At 38.7% G+C, this 19,067-nt stretch overlaps 1 protein-coding gene across 2 annotated transcripts in view; it reads left to right on the top strand.

The window, feature by feature from the left end:
* The window catches only part of GUCY2F (guanylate cyclase 2F, retinal), a 115,048-nt gene that overhangs the window by 10,011 nt on the left and 85,970 nt on the right, over positions 1-19,067 (top strand). For both annotated transcript variants that reach the window (XM_002832020.4, XM_054544957.1), the window contains 2 exons: positions 6,761-7,062; positions 18,344-18,698. In XM_002832020.4, coding sequence (XP_002832066.3) covers positions 6,761-7,062; positions 18,344-18,698 — 657 coding nt within the window. The remainder of the gene's footprint in view (positions 1-6,760; positions 7,063-18,343; positions 18,699-19,067) is intronic.

The following is a 19,067-nucleotide window of genomic DNA, read 5'->3' as shown; positions in this document are numbered from 1 at the left end:
AGGGGAGAGAAGAGCAGCCTATTACTGGCTGGTATGACACTTCTGGTTCTTATAAGTTAGTATTTCTAATTAGGAACTCTCATTGGCAACTTACTGGAGTTAGAGGAAGCGTCTTTCTCAGAAACAGGTCTAAGTTGCACTTACATAATATCAATGCAATGATAGATTGAATAGTAGGTAATAATAGCAATAATAATAGCCGTGCGCTCTTGAGTGGGAAAACAGCAGTTACTATATGCTGCCATAGAGACAATAAAAGCAACCATACTATTACTTTACGTGTAAACAGCTCTCTACATTTTACAAGGCATTTGCACATAGATCTCATTTAATTCTCAGGATTATCCAGGAGATAGGCATTTTCTTTCAAGTTTTACAATACCTGCGAGTCTCACAGTAATACTTATTACTGTAAGTGCATATGTGTAAGCACTATCAACACTAAAGAAGGAATAAATAAAGTCTCAGAGTAGGGGGATTCAGCCTCTCCCAGATTCTCAACTCAATTCTCTTAAGCCTTGGGAGCAATTACCAATATTCTTTTCTTCTGACAAAGTCAAATAGGAGAGTTATTAATCAAAGACAAAGGCCTTAATTTATAGTCAGGGCTGCTGTGTGTGGTTATGTAGGTTGTGCCCTGCACAAGGAAACCTAGCTGATTGGACTTGAGGGCCAAAATCCAGTCCAGTCTCTGCTCCTCAAACTATGAGCCCTGTTGGAAGTTTTTGTCCAATGGCACAAAAGGGCATTTACTTACCAAGCAGGGCACCTGTAGGGTTGCATTCATTCAGAAGGGGTTCCTCTTCTAATTCCTGCGAAGGTTAGCAGGAGGCTCTACCTGCAGCTCTTTAGAAAACTTTTCAAATGGCTATTCTAAGCCCTCTCTTCTCCTCATCTTCTTGCTGATCAGCCCTGTGCTTGGCTGATTGTATAATCCTTTCAATTTGGGCTTACCAGGATGTTGGACCATTTGGGATTTCCTTTCAATCCTTCCGAATTGGGAATGCTTCATTACAACATGATGTTAAGTAAATATGACACCATTGGAATAGCCTTCTCTTGCTCTTCCAAAATTAGATACCTGATTGCTGTCTTATTGCCTGGGACAGAATGGCTTCTTCTCATTTATTGAAGATTCTTGTATATAAGAAAAAGATAGCAATAAAAATAATGGTAATAGTTAATATTTATTGGGAGTTTACTACGTGCTAGTAATTTTTCAAGGGCTTTGTATGGACTATGTCATCCAATTATTGCATCACCCCTATTAAGTAAGGGCAATTATTGTTTACCTATTTTATGAATAAGACTTCCGAAGCTAAAAGGGGTTAAATAACTTACCCAATGTCACACAACTGGTGAATGAGAAAGCCAGGATATATATTCGGAGTAGTCTAAAGCAGTGGCTCTCAAATCTCAGTGGGCATCAGAATCCCCTGGAAGACTTATTAAAACACAGATTGTTGGGTTCCTCCTCCAGAGTTTCTGGTTGAGGAATGCTGGTGTGGGGCCCCAGAATTTGTATTTCTAATACTGCACATTCTCAGGTGACACCGATGCTGCTGGTCCATGGACCACTCTGAGAACCACTGGTGTATTGATAGACAAATACTATACTACCTCCTGAAGCATACTCACTTGAGATCCTGTGTTCTATATGTGGCATATAATTCAGCCCTTCCACTTTTCTTTCTTAACTTTTGGACCCATAGATAAAATTCTTTTATGTGCCTCAACGTATCAGGTGTCAGCCCTGTTTTCCTATACTAATAACAACAGTGATACTGATAATACTATGACTAGGAGCCTTAGCATCACTAGGGAATTTGGTATAGGATTTGGTATAATGTAACACCAAATGTAAGTAAATATAAATGGCAAGAGGACAACTGGCTTTCATGAATGGCAAATGATCACTAATGATCAAATTATTGAAGGCTTGACACAAGAGGAAATCGCTAAACATCTAGACTTCTTGCATTTAAGAGGCCTTATGTACATAGCAGTTTAGGAAAAACAGGAGAAAACATATGTTTCAAGGTATGGAGAAATATAAAACCTTATCTCAAGCTGGGCAGCAATGTTAAGGCAACAAATGCAATTGCAATACAAGTTTGAGTACGGAAAAAAACATGGTCTGATGCAGATGGAATAGTCTTTGAATGATATATTTGTGTACCATCGTGCTGAGCTACTTGGACCAGTTCAACACCAGTGGTAGTTAAGTAAGTGGTAGCTTCAGGATTTATGGCCAAAAACGTGTGGGGTGTCCTTAGCTGATAGAGATAGCCACACATCACCTAGTATAGTGTTCCAAAAGTCTACTTTGAGAGCCTCCTGCACTGAGTCAAAGTTGGAGATGGGGCCTGGGAAACATGCACGTTCCAGAGCCTCCCACCTTCCTCTTACACAGCCATTTATTAGGTTGGGTGGGAGAAAACTGAGAGGGAGAGGGTAGGAATGTGCTTCTTTCATAATATGGCCAGCTAGGAAAGAATCCTGAGAGAAGATGAGACTTGGGATAAATCTGCATGCTGCCCTCCTCCTCTGGTCTGCCCCCCCTCCCCGCCCTCTTAGCAACTGTTCAAATGAATGACAGTGGCAGGAAATATCACAAAGGGGTTACAATAAAAAGCAAAGACAGTAGAATGGGGGGGGTGTCTCTGTGGACTGTGAGCAATATCGATGGCTCACAAATATGAATATGGCTCCTAAGGACTTCTTTAGCAGCAGCAAGTGGAATCATTTCCATCTTGCAAGGTGTGAAACTGGGCCCAGTTTCCTCCATGGAGGACACCATAGCCAGTAATCTGAGAGAAATAAGTGACCTTTGCCTTTTCAGAAACACAGTTACTCTCTCTCAAGAAAATATTTGATATAATATTTTAATTTAGGAAGAGAAATAGGAATTGAGTGACATGGAAATTGGCTCCTCCCGGAGTTTCATGGCATTTCCTGCTGCTCGTGAAAGAAAGGGTCCTAGACAGCCTGCTATGGTTGGTGCCACAATATAAAGACATAGACACTAGACAGCTCAAGTAGCTCAGAGAAAGTGCTGGTGTCATATCCTGGTGAGATGCAATCTCAGAAGGGTGTATTTCCTGGTCCTTGTTTTGACTATAAAGTAGCTTGACAGGATGGAAACTTACAAATTAGTATTATTCAGTGACCACCTGTTGACCCAGGCCTTGTTTAGGATTTAAGATTTCTGTACACTAATCCTTTCCTGACAACAACTTACAGGTCAAATCCCATTTTAATGAATGTAATTTTAACATAATAAAACTATTTAGTAAAATTATCTTGTAGAACAGATGTATCTACAAATCCCTGTTCACGAAGCACTCAATCTATTAAATTAAGATGCTGTTGTTTGAATTCAGTATTTATGCTTTCTACTTTAATCATGTTCAATGGAAAGATCTTTCCAGGCAAAAAAATAGAGGAGCCTGTGATTATTCCCTGTTGAGTTTCCTATTTCTTCTTCTATAAAATGATGGGGACAGGTTGGCCTACTTGGTCTTAAAGGGTCTTTTCAGTTATAAAAATTCGGACCCTTTGAAATATGGTCAGTGTGGCTCAATGAAAGAAAAATAAAGAGGAGAGATTCAGGGTTGAGGGTAAGGTACTGGGCATAGCTAATGATAGTAGGCATGAACAACAGGCACGACAGTATCTACCTGCCCAGCAAATATCACTTCCAATTTTTCCTCCATCCTAACAATCAATATATGCCCATATCTCATATCTCAAGGAACCCACAAAAAATACCCAAGTGTACAAGCTCTCCTCCTGAAGAGGCTGTTAGTTTACAAACATTCATCTAAACAACATTCATTGTGTGCATAATATGTACAAGGATATGGAAATAAATAAGACACAGTTCCTGACCTCAAGGAGCTCACAGTTTGGTAGTAGAAGCTGATATAGGTAAATAAGAGCAATAAATCTTGTAAGTGCCAGGATAGAAATCATCTCAGGGTAAGGTGGGGGCTCTAATCCAGTGTCACAAGTCAGTTTCCCTGAAAAGCAGCCTGTCAGATGGAGCTTTGAGTGCACGAAGCTTATTGAATGAGTATTTTCAAGAACACCTTTGAGGAAGAGAAGACAGTAGGATTGGGCAGAGAGAACTGAACTGCAGTGCAGCCACAACAAAGGCCTCAGCCAGTCTTAGGGGGGAGCTCTAGAGCTGGTATGACCCTTCAGAGTTGTCCAGAATTGAGATGAGGAGTCTGGGCTCTTCTACGTCCATATGGAATAGTCATTAGGTTCAGTCTCAGCCACAGAAAGGGGCACAGTGTGTAATAATAATTGTTTAACAGTCAGATCTTCAGATGGAAAAAAGTTCTGATTTGTAGTGTTTGCTGATTTCCATAGTGTAACCACTCCCACAATGGTCAATTTCAAGCTAATAACATGATGTTAACTGGCTCACAAAATCTCTGAAAGTTGAACCAGCAAAAGCGAACCCCAGCACACTACTGAGAGGATGTAACCTTGAGAGAGGTGCCTTTCCTTAGCTGAGGCCAACTCTCAGAGAAAAATCACCTATCAGCTACTAACACACCCAGCAGCTGGTGGAATGAGTGCTTCAGTGCTGAAGTGTGTATCTTGATGGCACATCATCATAGCACCTACTACATGTAATGTATGTTAAAGTATTTGCTGTATTGCAATCAGCACCAAACACTAGTTCTATTTAACATTTTCCATGCAGTAAAGTCATTTTAATATCCCTTTAAGTAAATTAAATCAAATTGTATCACTGTTGAGTAACCTTGAACAAATCACTCAATCTCTGATTTGCAGAAGAAAGATGCTAATACTGATCTACTTGCTGAGGATACTGTTGGACAAACTGGCCAACTGAAGCCTCTGACTAAACTCATTTTCCCCGCCTCAATGGACCTATGACTATACTAATTTGACCAAACTAATTTACTTTTAATGGTTCAGCCAAATGTAGAGAGTGAGAGGTCTTCAGTTCTACTTTCTTTTTCTAAATCCAACTCTTGCATTGCCAAACATCTCTGGCACTCCATTTTCCCATTATACAATGTGTGATTATAAACAAGTGAGGCTGAATTCCTTGTGTGGCTCATGAACTAGCTCCAAAGATATCCTTCGAGAATTCTAAGGAAGGTCTGAACATCAGAATACATGTAGAACCTCTTAGCGTAATTATTTTGAAGGAGTTAATGGTCATTTGAAAACTCATGTCATGCTGTGGTGTGTGCATATGTGTGTGGTATGTTTAAATAAACTTCATAACTTATTAGTTACACTTTAAAAACTAAAAGGTACCAGCTCTAGCTCAAAGGGAAACTTTCTAGGGGTGCTTAGCAGGTGTAAAAAGGTGTTTGACAGTAGATGAAACAATATGCAAATGCCAAAGACAAGTCATTGAATGTAATTAAGCACCCTTAGTTCTTGAGATTAAAGGTTCCATGTAAACATGTATAATTAATATTTACCAGTAGCAATAGAGTCTTTGCCTTTCTTCAAGGAGCTCAGAATACTTGCCAGGCATTATCTAATTAAACTACTCAGTGTACCTGTAAAATGCATTGGAATCTATATTTTAAAGATGTGGGCACTGAAGCACAAGCGGGCTTAAACTAAACTTATTTAGCATGCCAAGGGCAAAATTGGATATAAGACTTTCAGTCTCACCATCTAGCTGCCATTTTTCAACCGTGGCCCCCTTGAATCCACTCTATTCTAGCATAACCTTGCCAAACAACATAGTTTCATAAGTCTAGGAAAAATTAAATTGAGTGCATAGTAATTCCAATTACAGGGAAGTTAGATTTTTAAAAGTTGAATATCTCACCCATAATATTACAGAGAGTACATCCTTAATCTGAGAATCTGAAATCCGAAATGCTCCAAAATTGAAAACTTTTGAGCACCAACATGACTCTCAAAGGAAATACTCATTAAAGTATTTCAGATTTCAGATTTTTGGATTAGGGATGCTCAACAGGTAAGTATAATACAAATATTATACTTAATATCCCAAATCTAAAAAAAGTCTGAAGTCTGAAGCACTTCTGGTCTTCAACAGTTTGTATAAGGAGTACTCAACCTGTAGTAACATTTATAGGTGAGTGAGTTAGTGCTTTTCATTGTCTATAATGACCTCGGTAAGGATGAGAACAGTTGGTCAAAATGTATTAAAATGCATGTTTGTAGGAGATGGACAATAAAAAGCAATAGTGGCTGTGGTATGGTAACGTCTCCCATCCTCTCTTACTATCCTCTCTTCTAATTCTTAGGTGTATAGTAGCTACTATTTATTGTGTGCTATGTACTAAGTAAATGACTTGTCTCCTTTCTTCAATCACTACCACCCCATAAGTACATACTGTTATCTCCATTTTATGGAAGAGACAGAGAGCGGTTAAGTAATTTTAAAAAGGGTACACAGTTAAAACTGGTGGTGTTACAATGTAAAGCTGATTTTTCCAACCCTAAAGCCTCTTTTTTTATGCTACTCCCCATTTATTATACTAGTTCTTGTTCCTGTCTAGGTATTAGGCTCTGCAGCCTGTAGGCATCTCTCTCTTGTCACTATCCCCAATCCAGAGTCCATGAGTATACCTTAGCTTCAGCTCAGGACAACATCTTGCTTATCTTGGAGGCATAAGAAACCACTTACAAATTGGTTAGAACACATTTATTTTTCCTCTCTGTAGTTTTTGGTACTGTGCTTTACTAACAGATTGCTTCCATAACCTCCTTGCTTTGTTGGTTTCAGTAATCATCATGTGTATGCATTCAGCTTTGATTGGGGGAGAGACTCAGATGCATCTCTTGGAATGGGCTCATGATCTGAAAATGACTGATGGAACCTACGTCTTTGTTCCTTATGATGCCCTGCTCTACAGTTTACCTTATAAGCACACCCCTTACCAGGTCCTAAGGAACAACCCAAAGCTCCGGGAAGCCTATGATGCAGTGTTGACCATTACAGTGGAGTCCCAAGAAAAGACCTTCTATCAAGCCTTTACAGAGGCAGCAGCAAGAGGTGAAATTCCTGAGAAGCTGGAGTTCGATCAAGTAAGTACACATTCATAAGTTATCATGAGCTGAGAACCTAAAACATCAGCATGGTAAATTATTTTCATACCAACAGTCTCAATTCCATAGGAGACCCAGTCAATGGCAGGCAACCACAGACAAATTAAAAACATCTTTAGTTTGCTGAAAACATTTGTGAAACAAAGGCATATTATTTGAGATTTTTTCTTTTATCTTTAAGCAGCCCACGATGACATTATATAGTCAGGAAGAATAAATGTATTTAAGAACAGATAAACAAAACTTTAATATATACTGGTGCTGTTCAAGGGAGCCTAATAAAAATAAGTCCTGTTTGTGGTGTAAGTTCTGAATTAATTTAACAATAAGGCAAAAGAGCTAGTATATAAGAAACTATTTCCTTCATTTTTGATAACACTGGTATTGGAGGATGTGGCTTCTACCTGCAGGCATTTGAGCTTCCCAATACTGAACCCAAGGATTAAACAAATTTCTCCATCTGGTCAATGGCATTGCTGGACCACTGCAGTCCTGCCCCATGAGGGCAGGTCTTTTTTAAAATGTGTAGTCTGGAGAGGAACAGCAGAGCATTTGCTTCTTGTATGTAGTCTGCTCCCGAGAGAAAGAAGACAGGAGGGGCTGAGCTACACATACTTAGTCCTCCTTCCAAACTAACCAGTCAGATTAATTCATTTTTCCTTTGTGGGGAGGAATGAGTAAGTGGGTGAAGACAGGCCACTTGGAATGGGGAAGAAGTCCTCCCTTCTGATATACAAGAAATAGTATTTATATATGTGTAGATAAATGTATGTATAGGCATATTTCAGATTCCAATCATAGCCACTGAAGGCTTAGAGAAAGAAAAGGGAGTGAGGAGGGGAAGAAAGTAGAGAAAACAAGGAGAGCAAAGACAAAAACAAAGAGGATGAACACAAAGAAGACGAGGAATATGAGAGGAAGATGGGGAGACAAAAGAAGCCATTTAGATTGGAAAAAATACAGAGGGACGTTTCTGTGCACTGGAGGTCAGATGTAGAAAGCAGACATTTTCAAAAGTACTTAGAACAACATACACGTAAGTTTAAAAGGTCTGGCATTTGCTAGAATACTGCATTAGTCATATTGCTTCCAGCTGTAAGTAATAGCTCAACACAAAATGGTTTAAGTAATAATTCTTTTTCAAAATTTGAAGATAGGGCCCCAGGGTTGGTTAATTCAGCAGTCAATGATGTCATCAATGAAACATGTTCATCTTTCCACTTTACAAGCCATAGCATGCTGAGCTTGTCCTCATGAGCTGGTTCCTCTTATGGTCCCAAGGTGGCTGCCACAGTTCCAGACATCACTTATGGGTGGAAATGTCCAGAGGTGAAAGTAGAGACTGTCTTTCCCTTGTGTCTCTTTTTAAGAGTGAGGAAATCAGCCGGGCACGGTGGCTCACGCCTGTAATCCCAGCACTTTGGGAGGCTGAGGCGGGTGGATCACGAGGTCAGATCGAGACCATCCTGGCTAACACGGTGAAACCCCATCTCTACTAAAAATGCAAAAAATTAGCCGGGCATGGTGGCGGGCACCTGTAGTCCCAGCTACTCGGGAGGCTGAGGCAGGAGAATGGCATGAACCCAGGAGGTGGAGCTTGCAGTGAGCGGAGATGGCGCCACTGCACTCCAGCCTGGGCAACAGAGCAAGACTCCATCTCCAAAAAAAAGAGTGAGGAAATCTTTCCCAGAATCTCCCCAAGCAGACTTCTTCCCATACCTACTTTGTCACGATTGTGTCCCATGCCCATGCCTAAACCAATAATCTGGAAGGAGGAATGTGACAACTGTGATTGAAAAGTGTGAACAAAATATATAGCTGCTGGAAAAATGTGAACAAAATTGAGATTCTGTTAGCAAGAAAGAAGGCTGTTAGGTAGGCAGTTGATTGTGTCTGATATTCATATTCTTTTTTATCTGTCCTTTATTTCATCATTCTGTGGGCTGCTTCTCTGTCTGAATAGTGATTCAAATGAAATTTAGGTTTATGTATCTCTTTCTGCTTGGAGGATTTATATCAAATATTTTTCTGATCCTTGTTCTAATAAAAAAATTAATAACAGAGATATTAACAATGCTGGATTTGGACTTTATTGTTACTGATAAGTTTATAATAATTATTACTGTCTTTTAGGAGACATACACATGCACACACACACACATAACTGAAAACAACTGGTCAGTTTAGTCAAGAATTGCAAAACTCCTCAAACTGCTAAAAATGGTCGGTCAAACCAGTTGTTTGATGTGTTTATAGGCAAGCAACCAGATGGTAAATTTTTGTACTTTTTAGCCAATGATATGGCATCACATAGATACAATTAAAGTCAAATTTCTATTTTAATCAAAGGATCAAAGGAAGGAAGGAGATGGTGTATGTGTGTGTGTGTGTGCACATGTATGTATGTGTATGTATATTTTTCATATATATGAACAGATATTTTGATATAAAACTCAGACCTTCTTCTCTTGATATTTGCGTCAATCCTTTTGAGCTTGTGGAAAACATAAGGTAATTAAGGCAAAAAAAGATGCCATTAGCTTGGTTGCTAGGCAGCCTGCACTCTGCTTTACACAAGGAAATAGAATAGCTACAACAAAGAATCCAGAGCTTATGAAAAAGGCTGTTTGGATGCATTTGTACCCCTCAGTTTGCAGGTGCCCAGTCTGGACCTTCATAACCAAAGAATGATAAAAGGGTGAGATAATTATCTTCATGTCTCTGATAAGCAAAACCCCAATTTTACCTAAATTATCTTGCTCAAAGGTACTTTAGAAGGCAGCCAGTATAGCAGAAACTGCATATGTTAAGGTGTTAGACAAACTTGGGTTTACATCCCAGCTCTCACTTTTACTAGCTGTGTGCCCTTGGGCAATTTACTTAGACATTTGAGTCCCAGTTTCTCCATGTGTAAAATGGGTTAGTGAGCTATATCTTCTAGGACTACTGTGAAAATTAAACAAAGTAACATGTAAAAAGTGACTATCAGAGTGCCTGGCTCACAGCTACCTTTCTTTCCACTTTTTCTCCTTTGAGGCTAGGATGACCTTATTGATTGGTGGTGACCTAGCATCCAAGTTACAATCTTTAGCTTCCTACTCTCTTGAAGTTTTCTGATTACTGGCAGAGAGTCTCTCAATATTTCCAGGTTTCAAAATTATAAATGGCATATTCTCAGATCAAATTATGTAGTTTGATATTTGCCTATCCCTGGGCTTCTGTTGTTTGTTCCCTATTTGGTCAACAGGTCAACAACTATTTATTGAGCACCTGTGATGTGCTAGGCAATATGTTGAACCCTAGATAGAACACTATACAAGACAGACAGGATTTCTAGCAATGGTATGTTAGAGCCAGTCCAGAAAAGCTGATTCTGTGCATCTTTTCCCAGCTCTCCATTCAGTGACATCAGTTGGTAGCTTGAAATCAGGCATGATAGTAGTAGTTACACCGCAGAAACGGGCAAATGCTACAAATAAGAGTTTTTTTTTTCCCTGTCCATATAGCTGTTGACAAACATTTACTAGCACACCACTCATTGCTACCCTTATAGACCTTAGATTTTAGTGAGAGAGACAGATAATAAATGGTTAAGCAAATGCATTAACAAGATGGCTGTATTTCTCCCTTGCCCAATAACTTTCAATGAAACAGAGATTTCTATGTACAAGGAGCATTGCCTACAGCAGTGGTCTGCAACATCTCTTAATTTATACCCTTGCTTCTTTAACAAGTAAAAAATGAAATGAACAAAAAGCTATCAAAGTGATACATACACATAGTTTTAAAAGTCAAGAAATGCTAAAAGGTTTATATCAGTAACAAAGCAGTCTATAAGGCCTCCTTTCTTCCCTTCATCAGAAGCAACCACTTTCATATTTTTTTAGCTCTTTATTCTGGTATTTACTTTATGTTTCTAAATGCTATGCTGCTACTGATGACTCTTGATTAATCAATTTTGAGCGTTATTTGTTGTATTACTATTATAGTTGAGGAGCATTCTTAGTCTTTTTGTACTTCCTTACTCTCCTTTAAATCTTAAATATGATTATGTCCCAATTTATAGTTAAATCCATATTTAGTATTTTTAACATAGTAACTATGTAAATATCATTTATTGCTAATCCACATGATATAATATGGTTATAATTCTTGTCACATGTAACTTCATTTTTACCGGGGTTAATAATTACTTCGATTTTTAATTTGCTTACCTTAATTTGAATGTCTAAGTCTTTCCATACTTTCTGACAAGGCTGTAAAATCCTGTCAAAACAATTTTATGCATAGTAAAGCCTATTAAATACCTTATCAATTTCATTTGTTTTTGCTGGGGCTCGCTATCTTCCTATTCTAATCTAAACGTGTTGCTCCCTAAGGCTGCTGCACAGCTATTAATATTATGCTAGTTTTCTATTTTCATAATTCTTAAATGTCTCTTTCTTTCTCTTCTCTGCAGGATCTATGTTTTATGAATCTCATGACCTATATTCTTGGTTTAATCTGTCATTTTTGTGGAGCACATCCTGTAGTAGCTTTTTACAGGAGGCAAATTTTTGAGATTTTGCATGTCCGAAAAGTCATTATTTCATCTTCACTATTGATTGATAGTTTGAATGAGTATACAAATCTAGGGTAGAAATCATTTTCCCTCAGTACTTTGAAGACATGTCACATTGTCTTCCAATTTCCACTGTTGGTGTTGAGAACACTGATGTCATTCTTATTCCTAATCTTTTGATACAACCTATTTCTATTCCTCTTTATCCTCTCAGAAACTTTTAAAATGTTCTCTTTATTTCTGATGCTATGAAATTTCATGATGATGTATGAGTCTTTGACACATAATATGCTGTATTGGTGGAGCCTTTCAATCTAGAAGCTGATTCCGTCTGAGAAATTTTCTTCTATTGTTTATTTGATAATTTCTTCAACAACATTGTCTGTCTTCTCTCTGGAAATACTATAAGATATATAAGATATAAGATGTCATTGGTTGATCTTTTAATTGTCTTATTATTTATCTTATATGGTCCATATTTTTGTTTTTAGTTTTCCTTTCTCAGAGAGTTTCTCATCTTTGTGTTTTAACACTTTTACTAATTCTTAAGAATGATATAGTTATATTTTTAATTTCCAAGAGTTCATTCTTGTTGTTATCAATATAGTATTTTTCCTATTTCCCTGAGGTACTCATAGTTTTTTTGAAGTTTTCTTCTGCTCTCTATTTTATCCATTCTTTCCTCAGTTCCTAATTTTTCATGTTTTTATTTCATGTTGAAAGTTTTCCTTAGATGTCTGCGGATTTGAAGGTTTATGTGCATGATGGATATGTTGACAAGTGGGCTTCAGTACAGGGTAATTGGCTAAACAGTTGCTTTTTGTTTGCTTCTTTTGGTTAATATCTGTAGGCCTCGGCTCTTGAGCTAGTCTTTTTCTTCAGAGAATAGTCTTCTGATCTTCTTGGGAGTCATAATCATAGCTGTCAGTATTCTGGAAGCAATGTTGGGAGGAGACTGGTATTCTCACCATTAAGCATGAAAACTTTAAATTCATCACTGTTTTTTTGTGCTCCACCTCATTTCCAACTTCCTTTTTGTCTAGTGCCCCAGCTCTGGAGCTGCTCTGAATCAATTTAATCTGTTTCCTATAGACGTCTGCACCTCCTGGTAGAGGTGGGTATGGGGGATGTCTACATGTTTATTACACAGACATTCAAAGAGCTCTCGCTCTTTTAGTGTTTGGCCTCACCTTCACTTCTACAGTACTTGGTGGTTGTAATTACTCTTTCCAGGATTCTTATGGGGCAGATCTGCTTGTTGCTTATCAGTAATTCCCTCTGCAGGCACTTAGGTTTGACTGTTCTTCACTTTGCTAAATCAGTTGCCATGTTTGTACCAACTTTTTATTTTCAGATTCTGTGGTACAGGGTTATAGATGTTTCCTAATACCATTAGATATGGAGATTTAGTGTTTCTGTTCCTTGTTCTCTTTGTTTGAGAGTGATGTTTGAGAGGAGAAAGAGAGTGAAGTAAAAAAAAATCTTGATTTCATTATTTTTAATCAGGAAAGTCATGAAGGAAAAAATAAGTCACAAAAGGGTGCATGTGATATTATTTTACTGGTGAGTTTGCCAAAGCCTGTTAATTAAGTTAGTAAGTATTTATTAAGCTCAGATTTAATATGAAGGTTAAGATCATGGGTTTTGAAGGCAGACTGCCTTAAGTTTACTTAAGCTCTCCACGTCTTCTTTTCCTCATTTTTAAAATTGAAAATAACAGTAGTACCTAACTAACAGGGTTCTTGTGAGGATTAAATGAATTAACAAACTAAATAGTTTGCCTGGCACCTGATAACCCCTCAATTAATGTTAGCCATTATTATTATTAAAGTTGTGGTTATTATTATTATTGTGGGTCAGGCACTTTGCAGGGGATATAATAGAGATCAAAATAGAAATGAGATCTTTCCCCCGATGAAGTAGAACAGTTTTTCCATTTCAGGTGCTAAGGAAATTGGATCTAAAATTGGGACTCTAGCACTTCTTGGTCACCAGTTCAAAACTAGGACAAGGGACTTGAACACTATACTTCCAGGATAATGTTACCAGAGCCCTGTGCTCCTCTTCCGAAATACAAATAATAGCAGCCTGTTGTATATTCAGTGTTTACTCTGTACCAGGTCATTTACATAAATGATCCAATGGGATCCTCAGACTACACCTACAAATTAGATATTAATGTCTATATTTTGTGGTTGCAGAAACTAAGGCTCAAGGTAACTTGCTCAAGGTCATACATCTGGGAAGTGGCAGAGCTGGGATTCCAACCCAAGTCTGCTACCAGATCCTGAACCACACATTAGGCTTGTTGTGTTTTATTCCACTGTGCTAATAGTATCTAATGCCAATGCTTTACTCAGGCAAAGTAACATTGCTAAGTGACTAATACTTTGATTTGAATAGATTTATTGAATTGTTTTCCTGTAATGTAGGAGGTACTAGGGCCTTATGAGGACCTGTGAAAAGAGAACAATAAATCAGAATAGAGAGATCTGAGGGGTGGGGACACCAGTGATGAACTTCTTAATTTAGTCTCAGGATGATTGGGCAAGGATCATAACTTTGTACCCTTATATTTTGGCCAAATTAGAATTCTGAATTAGGGTTTGATGCCTGCATTCTTCCTTTTCATTGTATTCCCAATGCTTGTTTTCGGTTAAATTCTATTGGCCACAAATGTATATGGCTGGAACACACATTTTGGATATTTTTCCAAATGTACAGTTATTTGATTAAGCAAAGGAAATCCTCAGGATTTCTTAGAAAGTTTGGGGACCTTATGCTCCTTATTGCTATTGTTTTCCATTACCCTAAATATGGGTGCCTGGCAGGGGAATTCTAGGCTGCAGCAGATGTGGTTAGGACTGGAACATTCCAGAATGGGGCCCACCAAACAAGGTTGTCAGAAAAGGTTGCCTGTAGCTCACAGTGACTAAGATTGTCTTTCTACCCCATTCTATACAAAATAAGGGTTTTGTGTTGATGTGCATCACATCAAACACATTGGTCTTTTATCCATCTCTTGACTATGCCCAAGGGTTGAGGTCATGCATTATTGGAGGTGCTGCCTTTAATAACAAGATTTCAATTATCCTTTGGTTTCTTGATCTGTGCATGTGCCTGACTTTTTGTTCAAAATTGATGTGCCATTTTGTCCTTCATGTGATGGCTTTTCAAGCTAGGCATGTTTTAATGTACACTTCTGAGGATAAAATTCTTTGGAAGCCAGTTTTGTGTCTTCTCAGACACGGTAAATCTGAACTGATGGTAGTCAACTTAACAACAGCACAAACCATTATACTGAATAAATTCATATATTACTGTTCCTGATCCAGGCCTTATTCTCTTGGATAAAAACTTTAAAAGCCTCAGGTAGAGCTATCTAAAGTAACAGAATAAAAACCAATGATATGTTTTAATTATCATTCATAATTAATTCTTTCAGGTTCAGGTCTATAGAGCAGGCAAAAACAATGGCCTTCATCATCGGTGGTCTCACCATTTTGGACTGTGATTTCAACAAGGTCATCTCTCTGACAGAAGTTGCCACCAATTCTGTCTTACTTTTTTGGAGCTGTAGTGAGAAGCTGGATAGAGGCCTGTAAAGAATGCCTCTTCTTCCCGTGTTCCACCCTTTACCTTTTCTCTTTCTCATTATTTGTGGCAAGTGCAACTACAGACCTTTTGTGAGTGGTGCTAACAGTGTGTGCCCTTGACATATGGGCAGAGGCAATTCCCTTTGCTGAAGGGCACAATGGGTGAAGCAGGAACTCAAGCCAACTACAGCACAACTCCAAGGCCTTGAAGTGACAGTGGACCATTGTGACAGCCCCTCTTTTGCAAATGAATGCTGTTGCTATAGCTATGCTATAAGTCTCTCTACCATACTTTTGTGACTGTGAGTACATGTGTTGTCTAGGCTAGAGAATCCTGAAGAACAGGCTTCAGGTTTCAGTCGTCCTGGGGAGTTTCTGTCAGTCAGCTCCAATGGGTCAATCAGAGCACAAAGACCAGCACAGCCTGGCCAGCTGAAAACCCAGTGTGTTGGATCAATTCAGAGGTGGGAATGTTGTTTTTGAGTTTTAATCTTCACTTTTGGCTGTAGGTAGATGCAGTTTCTTTCCCAGAAGGCTCTGTGCCTTTCAAAACAGAACACTAGCATTCTGTTTGCTTTCAGGAGCTTGCTGCCCTGTGTGTGTGTGTGTGTGTTTCACTTATTTGTTTTACTAGTATTGATTTTATACTCCACTTTCCATCCTTCGCTTATTGTCATAACCTACCAAAGCCCCCAGAAAACAGTCAGGGTTTTGCAGAAATTACAAAGACAATCAAATACAGCATCCAAGAATGTCAGGAGGGGGAATTAGTGAAAACCTCTTAAGGGAGCTCAGCGTGTGCTAGGCAACTAAGTGTGGATACCTTGGTGGCAGCACATGCCATCCATTCATGATCTATTTCTACAGAGTACATCTTGAGACAGGGTGATGAAGGAAGATCATTGGAATAAAACCCTCTGGAGACTGAGGTATTGATTTCTGCTCTGCTAGTAGTTAACTCTGTTATGTGGGGCAAGGTTTGTGGCCTGAACAACTAGAAGAATGGAGTAGCTATTAACATAGACTGGCAAGACTCGTTGTAGATGGATCTGGAGGATTTGGGGTGAATATCATGAGTTCAACATTGGGTATGTTGATTTTTAACACCCAAGTGGAGATATAAAAGTAGGCCATTGACTATATCAATCTGGAATTTAGGATATAGGTCTGAATTGGAAGTATGAATCTGAGAGTTATAGCATAGAAATAGTACTTAAGGCCATGAGAGCAAAAGAGATCACCAAGGAAGTTAGTGTGGACAGAGAAGAGGGCCAAGGACTGAGCTGTGGGGCACTCCAACATGAAGAGAGAGGTCAGCGAGATGAAGAACCCTTAAACAGGCTATAAAAATGTCTACAAGCTAAATTTTGTCCCTGAACTATACCAAGTATTAGGAATTTTCACAGGAGTTCAGAGCCAGAAGGGACCACAGGGGACATATATTCCAATCAAGAATGCTAAACCAAGAAACAGGAGACCTGGATTTTGCTCCTTATTTTATGCTCAGGTAGGTGAACTTGACAGGTCATGTAACTTCTCTGTGTCTCCCTTTCTTACCTATAAAGTAAGATAGTTAGACAAGTTGACTTCTAAAGTTTAGACATTTATGATTCTGTATTCTCATTTCACAGAGGAAGAAATGGAAGCACAGAGAAAGCTGATAAATGACTTTCTCAAACATTCTGGCATTAGGCACTGATCACAGGACAGGGTATCATCTTCTATACTGATGTCTTAAAATCCTGCATGCATATTAGAATCTTTGAGGAGCTTTTAATAATGCTGATTAGTGGGGTATCAAACTAAAAGCATCTCTTTTTGTTGGTCTGGGTTGGGTTTGGCATTGCTATTTTCGACACTCTTCAGGTAATTCTAATGTGCAGCTGGTGTTGAAAACTCCCACTCTACATTAACAAGACATGGCAGTGTCTTGCTATCTGCTACACCTCTCTGCATCTTGACTTTTATTTCTAATAAAAAATGATTCACTCAATTTTAAGCCCTTTTTTTTTTTCACATGAAGGTTGTTACAGGAGCTTAACTTTCTAGACCTTGTGAAACCAAAGTAGCAAGTATCAGCTTTCCCTGATGCTCAGTAAAATGGCATGACCATAGCTTTCTTGAACTCCATCCTAGAAGTGAAGTGACGTGGAAAACCATGAAGCCATGGCCGCGTGTGTGAGGGGCCATGTCGGGGGAGGTACAGAGAAGGGAGGAATTGTTTGCTCATCCTCTCTACCTTTTTGGAAAAAAAGATACAAGATTTTATCCAAAAATAAACTTACAAGGTTAATGGGCAGTGCATCTGGGCATAGTATACAAAAACATTGTTGCTTTTACCATATTTATTTAGCAGGCATAGTTATGCTATCCACCTTAGCAGTCTTACTGTTTTAAAGTGGCTTCTTGTTGAAGCTTTGCCACTTTGCACACCAATAGGTTTTCTGACTAAAATTCACATTCTCTATACTCTACAAACTTTGGCTCTAGATAGCTGGGTGCATATGTGTCAGGGTGGATGTCTGTGTGTGCATACATGTGAGTGTGTATGTGTAGGTATGTGTTTAAAACTGAATTCTAATGTTCACTTTCTCTGGGGAGCATGTGTCTAGAAAAATAGCCATTTTGAACTAAGACAGGATACAGACATGGAGACACATTATTTACAGTCTTTCCACACACATCTACCACTCCAGTGGTGCCAGCAAAATGATTTTTACCATGCACAGTGCACCAGTAATTAACCTGGCATATTTCCTTTGAACTCCACTTGTCTATTCTATACTTGTTTTCTTAAGTGCCCTTTATAATTCTAAATCATTTTCTTAGTTTAGGAGCATAAAAATATATTGTGTATGACTTGGTTTGCTCATAAAATTGTCATATTTGATATATTTAAAGATGTGACAGCCTGGGGGAAAGAAACAGAAAAATTCAGGGGAGAAACCAAGCAAGTCCTTAGAAACAATTTTTTTCCTCTGGGTCTTCATAGCTCTACTTCACTCAGACGTGCAGACCATAATAATGAACACAGGCTTGGAATATACTCTGAGATCGCTCTAGGGCGACCAGGGCTCAAGGTAATTGTAATTTTTAAAAATAGGTTTCACCGTTGTTTGGAACCATCTACAATTCAATTTACTTTATCGCACAAGCCATGAATAATGCTATGAAAGAAAATGGACAGGCTGGTGCTGCCAGCCTGGTTCAGCATTCCAGAAACATGCAGTTCTATGGATTCAACCAGTTGATAAGGACAGATTCAAATGGAAATGGAATTTCAGAATATGTAATCCTGGACACCAACTGGAAAGAATGGGAACTCCATAGCACCTACACTGTGGACATGGAAATGGAGCTGCTACGTTTTGGAGGGACCCCTATTCACTTCCCTGGTGGCAGGCCCCCTAGAGCAGATGCAAAATGCTGGTTTGCAGAACGGAAGATCTGCCATGGAGGTAAGGAATGGAAAATCACTAGTAGTCAATTTGGCTCAGCTTGGGTTACAAGGGAACCTCTTTAGGAGAAGGCATATTTTAATATTGAAACACTCATAAAATCAGTCATTTGCATTCGAGTGACAAACACTTCTTGGCACTCTATCTAGTTAATTTAAAATAATAAGAACAATGAGAGGTACTTTGCAGCCTTGAATAACCATCCAAAATTTAAAAGCCTCCCCACCACTCTTTTTAAAAAGAATCCCACTCTTTCCCAAAGAGCTTACTCTAAAAAGAGGAAGACATTAGCCTTCTTCTTGCTCTTTTGTAGGCTATGACCTATGATTGTTTCTCCTGCTTTCAAGGTCCCCTATCCATCCCTTGATG

Source organism: Pongo abelii, chromosome X, assembly GCF_028885655.2.
Source record: "Pongo abelii isolate AG06213 chromosome X, NHGRI_mPonAbe1-v2.0_pri, whole genome shotgun sequence".
Classification (NCBI taxonomy): Eukaryota; Metazoa; Chordata; class Mammalia; order Primates; family Hominidae; genus Pongo; species Pongo abelii.
The sequence above is the reverse complement of the archived record's forward strand: the minus strand, read 5'-3'. Positions and strand labels throughout refer to the sequence as shown.